At 39.8% G+C, this 11718-nt stretch overlaps 1 protein-coding gene across 1 annotated transcript in view; it reads right to left on the bottom strand.

The window, feature by feature from the left end:
- Gins1 (GINS complex subunit 1) overlaps positions 1-11718 on the bottom strand; it is a 22556-nt gene that overhangs the window by 7494 nt on the left and 3344 nt on the right. The window contains exons 3-4 of the mRNA XM_029474335.1: positions 8573-8671; positions 6855-6945 (exon numbers count right to left, since the gene is read on the bottom strand). Coding sequence (XP_029330195.1) covers positions 6855-6945; positions 8573-8671 — 190 coding nt within the window. The remainder of the gene's footprint in view (positions 1-6854; positions 6946-8572; positions 8672-11718) is intronic.

Genomic DNA, 11718 nt, shown 5'->3' with positions numbered 1-11718 from the left:
AAAAAAAAAAAAAAAAGAACTCTGTAAGTCAGCCGGGCAGTGGTGGCAATACACATCTTTGATCCCAGCACTTGGGAGGCAGAGACAGGCAGATTTCTGAGTTCGAGGCCAGCCTGGTCTATAGATTGAGTTCCAGGACAGCCAGGGCTACACAGAGAAAGCCTGTCTCGGAAAACAAACAATAAAAGAACAACTCTGCAAGTCTTCACATGTCACTGGCTGTTTGCACTAAGAAAGCAGACAGATTTACAACTAAGGCATACTTGCTTTAGGTTGTAAAACTATTAACTAAAGGTCATCAAAGGAAATGAACAATTTATTGTTGGTGTAAGGACAGGAGATAAAATATTGATGGGGTTTCATCTATTCAAAACTTCAGTACTAATGAGAGTATACTCAGCTGATATGCCTCTTGACAGAAACGTGCTAACTTAAAATTAACAGTTTTTAACTTTACATGAACCTGTGGAGTTAGTGGCAGGTAATGATAACTACTTAGATAACTAGTCTTAGTGGAAACACATGTAAACATCTTGTTGTTACTTCTTATTTATGGTTTGGATTTGTTTGAACTTGTGAACTTTTGAGGAGAGATGCTTGGAATACCATGTGATCTATTCTCCTAAAAAAGTACAAAAAACTAGGAGCAATGACATTAAGGAGGCAGAAGGAGAATGGAAGAGGAGCAGAAGACAGCAGAATATAACAGGCCTGAGGGGAGAGGAGATGCAGGTTAGAACACAGAGAGCAGAAGGAGCTGCAGTGAGCAGAAAGCAGCAGGCAGGCTTTTCTTACTGATAAGGACAGGGCTTTTTTTTTTTTTTTTACAGACTTGGATTTAATTCATTGAGCAAAAAAGGGTAGAAATTTGTTTCTTTTTCTATGCAATAAATGCTGGAATTTATTTTTCATCCAGAATGTGTGAGTTCTTTCTGTGCTGGAGCTTGCTCAATGAATCGTGCTCATGGAGGCTTTTGCTCTTTCCTCTTGATGTGTTAGTGTGTATAAGTATAGGTGTGTGTGTGTGTGTGTGTGTGTGTGTGTGTAAGTATGTAAGCTGATGAGACAGATGGCTGGGCCTGGCCAAAGTATGTATGTAAAAATATGTATGTATCAATGTATATATGAATGTGTGTGTGTTTCTGTGCATATTTGCATGTATAAAAGTGCTTCACTCTGCACAGACTCACTTTTCCTAGTTTAATAAAGGCTAATTGCTCCAAGCCTCCCTCTCACCTGGCCAGTGAGGGGCTAGGCTCCCAGGCAATAAAGAAAGGAGCCTTAGCAAGAAATCCTTCACTGAACTCTCCAATGCTCTACAGTGTATGCTAACTGCCAGAGAAGTATAAAGTAAGAGTTAACACTTACCAAGCAGAGAATTATAAGAGATAAAGAGTTAGGTTTTCCTAGCACTTAATGAAGCACAGGAACAGTGATAACGAGTTACATTTTTAGCACAGAAGAGCCGATCGTCATCTTTTGCCCTGCTTCCAATGCTGTGTTCCACTTCAACACCTGTTCCCTTAGGTGGGCAGGCTCCTGGCAAGCAACAGCTTATAAAAACCTCAGGGAAGACAAAGGCCCACAGCTCAGCTACCCTGCCCACAGGAATGGAACTGGTAGGCTCCAATTGCTGAGGACCTCAAAAATGGCCATAGGTACTCTAGTGCCTTATCTGTGTTTTCTCTCAAACTCTGGAAGAATCCCTCACTTTTTATTCTTTTTGGTACTCTTATTTAGTGTTACTTAGACATTTAACCTCTTTTTGTTTGTTTGTTTGTTTGTTTGTTTTGGTTTTGGAGACAGGGTTTCTGTGTAGCCCTGGCTGTCCTGGAACTCCTCACTCTGTAGACCAGGCTGGCCTTGAACACACAAGAGATTCACCTGCCTCTGCCAGTGCTGGAATTAAAGGCCTGTGCTCCTCAAAACAAGTCTGTTTTTTTGAGGCAATTTCACCCTGTAACCCTGGTTGTCCTGGAATCTGCTATATAGACCAAGTTGGCATTGAGCTCACAAAGATCTGCCTGCCTCTGCATCCTGAGTGCTGGGATTAAATGTGTGCACTACAATGCCTGGACATTTTTACTTTATTTGTGGGAAAAAAAAATAGCTGGGCTGGTGGTGGTGCACACCTTTAATTCCAGCACTCAGATGGCAGAGGCAGCGGATTGCTGTTAGTTCAAGGCCAGCCTGGGCTACAGAGTGAGTTCCAGGACAGGTAGGGCTCCAAATAGAATTCCTGTCTTGAAAAACAAAAACAAAAATATAAATAAATAAACTCTTACAGGCATCTAGAGTCTACACAGTAAGTTCCAAGACAGCCAGGGCAACACAAAGAATCCCTGTCTCAAAAAACCAACACCTAAAACAATCAAAAAAATTGCTGAATTTTTTTTTTAGTTAAAATATAACCACATCATTTTCCTCTTTCATTTCCTCCCTCCAATCCCTCCTATGTAACATCCTTCCTCCCTCAAAGTCATATATATATATATATATATATACATACATATATATATGTGTGTGTGTGTGTATATATATATATGTATGTGTGTATGTATATGTGTGTGTGTATATATATATATGTGTGTGTGTGTATGTGTGTGTGTGTGTTTCTGTGTATAGATAAACATATATACTGCTATATACACATGTCTGCTCAGTCTATTTAGTGTTACTTGAATGTATGTGGTTTCACGGCTAACCATTTGGATTGGATAACGAGTGAGGCAGCTCACCCCTAGGAAGGTCAACTCCTCCCTGCAGTGCTGTGTCTGTGGACAGAGCCCCAGGACTCTGCCACACCTTCTATTTTCGGCCTCTGTCTTTGTTAGCAGTCTACTTGGGGTGCACTTTTCCAGGTCCTGGTTAGGCAGCCACATTGCTAGGGTATGATGAGTGACGCTTCCTTGTCATTTCTAGACAGTCCCACAGCAGACTGCTCTGGCTCTTACAGTCTATGCCCTCTTGCACAGTCTTCCCCATTTTTAAAGGTTTTGTTTTGGTTTTGTGATTCATCTAATTTAGTTTATAGATATTTTTCACTGTTAGGCAATGGGTTTTTTCTCCTTTTCTTTTTTGCCCCATGTCTTGCCCTTTTTTAATAGCTCCCTCTCTATATTTAGAATGATTCGACCTTAGCTTACTGGTTTTAAGTACTCATTAAAAATACATATATATTCTCCTTACACTTGCCAGTTGTTGAACGTTTTCATGACTGGGACATCATCTGCTGTTTTCTAGTCCTTGCTCTTTTCCCTGAGTAACATTTTTCTCACTCAGCTTCTTTCCTCTTTCTTGTGTTAAAACATTGTTTTTCTATTTCTCCCTTTTCCCTGCTGTCTTCTTTTATGTCATTCATTTTCTATTTCCACACTCACTCTAAAAATTGCCTTTGCCCCATATCCTGTAGCAGCTTTGCCAGTTTCACTTCTGCATTCCCCGTCTTTGCGTGTATTTCTGTATCTTGGGCTTCTTAGCTGTTGCTATTGCAGAAACTTGCTTTTTCTTTACGGAGAGTACTAGAGATTAAGCCTTAAAGATTTCCAAATAAAACAGGAAGAGAGATCTAGACAGACAGAAATGTACATCGTAAGACAGAGACCAAAAATAGAAAGTGTGGCAAACTAGTTCCTCCAAAATGCTAGATAATGATCCCAGAAGTTTACTAGTAAAGACTGATCAATGTCTTCTAAGACAATGCAAATAAATGGTTTCATTCGATCCAAAACCTAAAGAGAAAAAGTCAGCAATACAGAGGGTGAGGTAGTAAAATGGGTGAATTGAGATGAAAGTCCGTAATTTTCTTCTGAAGAACTGGCCGCAAAGACTCTGATGTTGTGATAATGTTAATAAAAAGAAAAAAAAAAAACCCTCAATGAATTAAAAAAAAAAAAAAAGATGCCATGGAGCAGAAGATGAAACACTATATCCAAGCATCACCACAGAGACAATGACAGAGTTCTGCCACACAAGCAAGAGTCCAAACCTAAGAATCCACAGGATAGAAGTTAAGATAAATTGTAAAGGTTTGAGAGATTCTACTCAATGAAATTACAACAAAAAATTCCCAAATCTAGAGAAAGATATCCAGGCACAAGAGGCATTAGGACTCTAAAGACACATGACTAGAGAAGAATCTTTCTATAACATATTATAGTTGATACACACACACATATGTGTATATAAATATATATATATATGTGTGTAAATAAATATATATATATGTGTGTAAATAAATAAATATATATATATGTGTAAATATATATATATATATATATATAAACCAAAGCAAAAAAGAATTACAAGATGATATAAAACTTGGAAATATACGTCGAGGTACGAATACTGGTAACTGTCTATAAACGGTCACAAAGACCCAGACACACTAAGTAGTAGGTGATTTCAACACCTCATTTTGATAATTAAAACCCTTTGATAACAAAGAAACCTCTGAGTTAAATTATACTGCAGGGGCTGATGAGATGGTTCAGTGGTGAAGAACACTTGTTGCTTTTGTAGAGGGCTTAGGTTCAGTTCCCAGCATCAACATGGTGGCTCATAATCATCTGTAATTCCAGTTCCAGGGAATCTGACCCAGTTACTGACCTCTAAGAGCACCAGGCATGCATATGGTGTCCATGCATACATGCTGGCAAACCACTCATATACATAAATCTAAAAAAACAAGCTACACCATAGACCACATGCGCTTATCAGAGGTACACAGACTGGCTATCTAGCAGGGAGCCCACAAGCTTCTGGAAAAGAACTCACGTTCTGGGCCACAAATCAAGCCTTAAGAAATACAAGAGAGGGCTGGAGAGAAGGTTCAGTGATTAAGAGCACTGACTATTCTTCCAGAGGTCCTGAGTTCAATTCCCAACAACCATATGGTGTCTCATAATAATCTATAATAGGATCTGATGCCCTCTTCTGGTGTGTGTGAAGACAACTACAGCATATTCACATACATAAAATATAATCTTAAAAAAAAAGAGCATCTAAATAACTTTTCATATCTTATCAAATTAATGTAGTAAAACAAGAAGTCAACAAGAAGAATATTGAAACTATACAAGTACTTGAAGACTTAATAATATAATTTTGAAGAAAGTAGGGAAGAAACTGAAAATTTCCTAGAATCAAATAATATAAGAATGTAATTTACCAGAACTCTTGGCACATAGCTAAAGCAGTTCTAAGAGGAAAGGTGGTAGCTATAAGCACCTATATTGAGAAATTAGATATCAAATAAATTACCTGGCAATGCACCTCAAGGTCCTAGGAGAACAAGAACTGTTCAAGCCAAAGTGTAGTAAGAGGTGAGAAATAATAAAAAGCCTCAGGACTAGATAGGCTCACTGTCAAATTCTACCAACCCTTTCAAGAAGAGCTAACACTTTTAAACTGTGACAAACTGTACAAAGCCAGCATTACCATGACACCAAAACTCCATAAAGACACAACAACAACAACAAAAAAAGAACACTATATCCAGGCAGTGGCGGTGCACACCCTTAATCCCAGCACTTGGAAGGCAGAGGCAGGTAGATTTCTGAGTTCGAGGCCAGCCTGGTCTACAGAGTGAGTTCCAGGACAGCCAGGGCTACACAGAAAAACCCTGTCTTGAAGAACCAAAAAAAAAAAAAAAAAAAGAACATTATAGTCAAAGTTCCCTGATGAGCATAAACACAAAAATCCATGGACACATGAAGACCAGATCTCGACCATGTATGTTGACTTCACTCCAAGGACAAAAGGTTGGTTCAACACCCACAAATCAATAGGTGTAGTACAGTATGCAAATAGGGTTGAGGACAGATAAGTATCAGGAGTATCTTGTTAATGAGATGACTCATAGTGGACCCTGGTTGGTTTATGCTAACCTCATGACACGGAGTAGAAGCTAGACTGGGCTCTGGATCTCACTAACAGTGTGACCTCCTGAGGGGGGAGGGGAGAAGACTGAGGTCAGTGACAGGGTTGGTAATTCAATGGTCATGTCTCTAGAGTATAAACTCCCAACCACTTAGACACCAATGTTGTGTAAGACTACCTGGATGACAACGTTATGTGCTTCATTAGGGAATGTGTCAAGAGGATATCAAGCTCTGATCCACAAGGATACCAGAACCTTCGAGTTTCCAACCCTTTCAGCCCTTGCCTTGTGAGCCTCGTCTGGCTGGTTCCAATCTATATCTACTTTGCTTTGTACCCATTGAGCTTCAAGACTTTAAAGTTTGAAGTATATTCTGAGTTTTATGACTCATCCTGAACCTATAGAAATCATGGGACGTCAAAACTTGTAACTGTTGTCTAAAGTAAGGGGAAATCTCATGGAAGACTTAGATGAAGTGTGGTCTAACTTCAGGCAATTTAGTGTCTGAAGTCCTTGCAAACCTCTATTATTTTTAAAGGACAGAATTTAGGTATAGGGAGATAGACACTTCTTAAATCGTCAGAATTTAAGTTTATCTGGCTCTAATCCAGTATCTGGAGTAATCCTGTGCCTTGATTACTGGATCAATCAAGACTTATTACCAATATGAATTTGTAATGTTGATTATTGTACATATATGCACATATTATATATAAGACAGTCAAGTAATAATACCAGTTTTTAATCTCAAAGATAGATCACTCATAAATAACATATTGAGACTCTATTTTATTAAATACTAAAAGTTTTCCACATGGTACTTAAGACTTACACCCTACCACATACTTCCTATATAATTATGTGAGGAGTTAGTCCGAGTTAGAAATTGACGAGTAGTCATTGAAAACAAAGAAACACTGGAAACTACTATTAGAGAGCAGCAATTTAATAGAGTTGAATTGTGTTAACTTACTTCTTCAGCAGACATGTGGAATCGTAAACTATTTGGCAAGACACTCCCATATTCCCACCTGAGTGCTCTAATCCGAAGCAACCGGTCATACCTAGGACATGAAAAGATTAGATGGTATAAGAATAAAAGGGTCAAAGGTCATTCTGATGAAAAGACTCAAGACTCACAAAACCCTAAATGGAGCATGTGGACTTTGGCTACTGATAGAAAGACATCAACAGCAACCATCTTTGGGACAATGGAAAAAAATGTGCACAAGAAGTTTAGATTGTTAGGTGTGGTGTGGTGGTACATGCATTTAATCCCAGAATTTTAGAAGCAGAGGCAGGAAGATCTCTGAGTTCAAGGCCAGCCAGGACTATATCAGACCCTGTTTCAACCTGACAAATACCAAAAGGCATTGTTTATTTCTCCAAATGTGACAATATGTGCAGTAGTTACAAAGGCCATGAGGTCCCTGCTTCTTGTGGATGGGCCTGGTGTTGTTCTTGTGAACCAAACACCTAATGACTAAAGGAGCCAACCACTGGGCGAGTAGTTGGGACTTCCAGGTTGGAGGGAAGAAGAGAGGTAGCAGGAGAGACTTAGGTCCCTTTTGGAACAGGGACAGCAGATGGGTAAGATGTAGCTGCTAGAGTTTCCTGGTATCATGGCGGATCTGCAAGGATTCGCCAGCAGAAAAATCATCTTGTAAGCCTTATTAAAATCTGATTTTAGTTGTTTCGGTTTTAGTTGTTGCACCCAGAGATTGAGTTACCATTGTTTCTGAACTAAATTTGTGTTGTATTTTCTTTCACGCAGCAACTCGTCTGGGTTCAAGAAAGGTACAGTGGCAAAGTGTGGGTTTGCCAGATGTACACCACAAAGGCCGTGGAGATTTGAATCATGGGGCTGGCATGGTAGCGAGAGAGATTGTGGAGTTCTGAGTCAGAGTCTCCAAGAGATAAAAACAGGTTGGCCATTGCCCGCCAGTGCATGGCTGGCCAGGCTGCTGGGACAGAGGCACAAGTGTGGCAATGGGCCGGTTCTATTTTTTTTTAATATTTCCTGCAACACCTGCTGCTCAGAAAAGCAAAGTATGACGAATTCAGTAGTGAGTTATCATGATACTCCAAACCAGTACAGCATAAAAATGGCTGCAGAAATGGCTCAGAGCTGAAGAACACTGCCTGCTTTTTCTGAGGTCCTGACCTAAGTTCAATTCCCAGCAACCACATAGTGGCTCACAACTATCTGTAATGAGATCTGGGGCCCTCTTATGGTGTTCAGGCATACACGCAGCCAGAACACTATAATAAATAAATAAATAAATAAATAAATAAATAAATAAATCTTGAAATGTAACAAAACACTAAGATTGAAGAACTAAGTTCCACGGGGCAAGTTATATCATTCTCACTCTTTTCATGAATATACTACTGATTCATAATTAAAAAAAAAAAAATCTTTTAAAGCACATGACATTAATCTTAGCACTCATGAGGTAAAAGCAAAAAGATCTCTGAGTTCAAGGTAGACCTGTCTATATAGTAAGTTCAAAGTCAGCCATGGTTACATAGGTAAAACCCTGTCTCAAAAATAAGCAAACCAAACAAACAAAAAACATAAAAATGAACAATAGAAACTTTTATTCTTCCTTGCTACCCACTGAGAAACCAAATTACATCAAAAACCCTCCTAGGTTCCCTGACACCCCAAGCAAAACCCAAGACACTCACAGGTATGCTATAGTGCAGCGTCTATTTCTTAACAAAGCACAATGCCGAAATTTGATGGTTGGTATCAGATCCCCTCGTCCAGCTGACTTTGCTTCATTCCTGATAAAAACAAGTAAGGAACAAGAAACAGATACAGGGTAGGTGAGTGGCAAAAGCATGAATGACTGACTGACTTGCTTGTTTTATCTATTTACAGCGAGTAGCAGTTACCCAGGGCAGGGGAGCTACCTCCCCGCCAAGGCTTTCACCAGTATATTAAAAGATAAAAAACCAGTACTGGGTGTGGTGGGGCACACCTTTAATCCCAGCATTTAAGAGGCAGAGGCAGAAAAATCTGTGTGTTCAAGACTACATAAAGTAGTTAGACCTTGTATTTGTTACTGAATACCTAGGTTGTTTTGTTTTTGTGATGCTGGAGATTAAACCCAAGGCCCCAAACATGATAGGCAAGTGCCCTAGCATTAAACTACTCCACTAACCGCATAGAGCCATTCGACACACTTCTGCCACTCTATGGAGCTCAGGTTAATTTCCCACATTCCTTGCAACTGCTTGCAATGTAAGAATATAACTCCTGGATTATAAGGGACCAATACAATACATATGGACTAGCAGGGCATGGTGGCACCATGTTTACAATCCCAGCCCTTGGGAAACAAGGCAGGGCAGAAAGCTTTAGCTAAGCCTGAACTACAAAATGAGATATTTTCTCAAAAGATTACCTAAATTTAATAGAAGAATAATTTAAAAAACACATGTAAAACTTTTTATATTTACACGTGATTAGTGGATGGATTCATGATCAATGATGATTCATTTCTGTTGACAAGTCATTCTTACATTTTTTCTTGCATTTATGTATTTGTGCATGCAGTTCATGTAGAGAACAGATAAGAAGGCAACTTTCACTTTCCTTTCACCACGTGGTTCCTGGGAATTAAACTCAAATCATCAAGCTTAGTAGCAAGGACCTCTACCCACTGAGTCATCCCACCAGCCCTATCTTATTTGTTTTTAAAAATCCTTTTTATTTGAACTGGGTGGTGGTGGTTCACACCATTAATCCTATCACTTGGGAGTCAGATATAGCCTGGTCTACAGAGAGAGTTCCAGGACAGCCAGGGCTACACAGAGAAACCCTGTCTCAAAATAAATAAATATATGAATAAATAATAATAAATAATATTTTACCTTATATGTTTGGGTGTTTATACCACATGCGTGGAGTTCCCACAGAGGTCAGAAGAGGGTGTCAAATACCCAGTGAGTGAAGTTAGAGACCATTGTGAACTGCCACGTGGGTGTTGGAAATCAAACCCCAGTATTCTCCAGAGCAGCTGGTCCTCTTTACCACTACCATCTCTCCAGCCCCCTCACAAATAATTTTAACCAGAAACAATGGCCACCTCCCCAGAGAGAACTTAACAAAGTGACAAATTTCAGTACCATTCAATGGCACAAAGTAGAGAGAGAATACAGAAAATTCAGTCCCTTACTGGACCAAGACCTAATAGGCTAACTCCAAAATATATTTTTATTCTGTTTATTATAGTTCAGGTCACTTTTTTTTTCTTTTCAAGACAGGGTTTCTCTGTGCAGCCCTGGCTGTCCTAGAACTCACTCTGTACACCAGGCTGACCTTAAACTCTGAAATCCGCCTGCCTCTGCCTCCCAAGTGCTGGGATTAAAGGCCTGCGCCACCATGCCCGGCATCCAGGTCACTTTTTTAATGACCTGACTTAACACTGTGTCCCCTCCTCTCTGCTTGTTAAATACATACAGCAGCCAGGATGACCTCAAAACAAAGACTACCCAGCTCATACACAAATGTCTCATCTGCTATCACCCTCTCCTCCTGCTAAGTTCTAGCCACACTGGTCTCTAAGTGGACTTTCCTGAGTACTTGCCTCTTTATGATCCTTGGCATTTGCTAGGGCCACTGTCTGGATGTTCTCTGCCCACACTAACTGTTTTTGTGAGTAAAATCTAATTCTTAAAGCCTCAGCTAAAATGTCTTCTCCTTAAGGAACTCTCTCAATTCCTCCATTTGTTATGCTCTGTATTGTCTCCTAGCACTATCCTCTCCTATGGCCTTCCTTTAGAGCACATCTTCCATCATGCACGTTTGTACTTAGGATCTGTCTCCTAAATAGGAAGGGTCATGAACAGAAATCTAGACTATGTTATTTACCAAGGAAATACCAGAAACGTTTATCAGCATGTCTGTCGAATGGATTAATTAACAACTTTGTAGAATCGAGTTTAAGACCTGACATCTGACTCACATTTACCTCAGCCCTGCTGTTTGTTTAGTTCCTCATTCTACTGGTAAAGATTTTTCTGTTATCTGCATGCATTGTGTTCCTATGGTTTTCTATGCCCCATATTATTAATTTCTATATCCAAGTAGCTCATAAGCCTCTCCAGTTAAGATTCTGACTGCCACTGGGCAGTAATCCCAACACTTGGAAGGCAAAGGCAAGTAGATCTCTGATTTTGAGGACACTCTGCATTACAAAGCGAATTCTAAGACAGTCAAGACTATAGCAAGAAACCCTCTCTCAGAGTGGGGGGCAGGGACAACAACACTTTACTACCTCAGCTTTGACCTAGCTCGCAGCACCCGTTTTTGTCTTACTATGTGATGGCAGCCTTTGAAGTTTGTTCACACCGTCCAGATTCTCCATTGTGGGAGTTACCATGCCCAGTTTTAAACAGTCCAGCCCCTTTTTTGACCTGCTAAATATGATACCAGTTCTCAATGAACTCTACTCATGCTGTCAGAGATCACTGCTATTTCTGCTCAATGGGCCCTCTCTTCCAAACTCACTAAGGCATCTGTTAATGAAAACAAAGAGTGGGAACTAAGTATTTAATTGCATTGTGGTCTTTATCTGTTCCTGTCTCACCTTTTTAAGTCTACTTTAGTTTCTTCAACTTAGAAGTTACACATCACAACACATCGTGAAGTCATATTAAGCATCTAGCACCTATGAAGCACTGTCCAAGCACAGAGTAGCAGAAAACCCTTTAAGATCTGGTCCTGTGCTCACTTGTGCAAGTTGGTTAAAACAGAGTAAGAGAATTAAAATAAAAACAAAAACAAGGCCGGGCGTGGTGGCGCACACCTTTAATCCCAGCACTTG

The sequence above is a fragment of the Mus caroli genome, chromosome 2 (assembly GCF_900094665.2).
Source record: "Mus caroli chromosome 2, CAROLI_EIJ_v1.1, whole genome shotgun sequence".
NCBI classification, from domain to species: domain Eukaryota; kingdom Metazoa; phylum Chordata; class Mammalia; order Rodentia; family Muridae; genus Mus; species Mus caroli.
The sequence above is the reverse complement of the archived record's forward strand: the minus strand, read 5'-3'. Positions and strand labels throughout refer to the sequence as shown.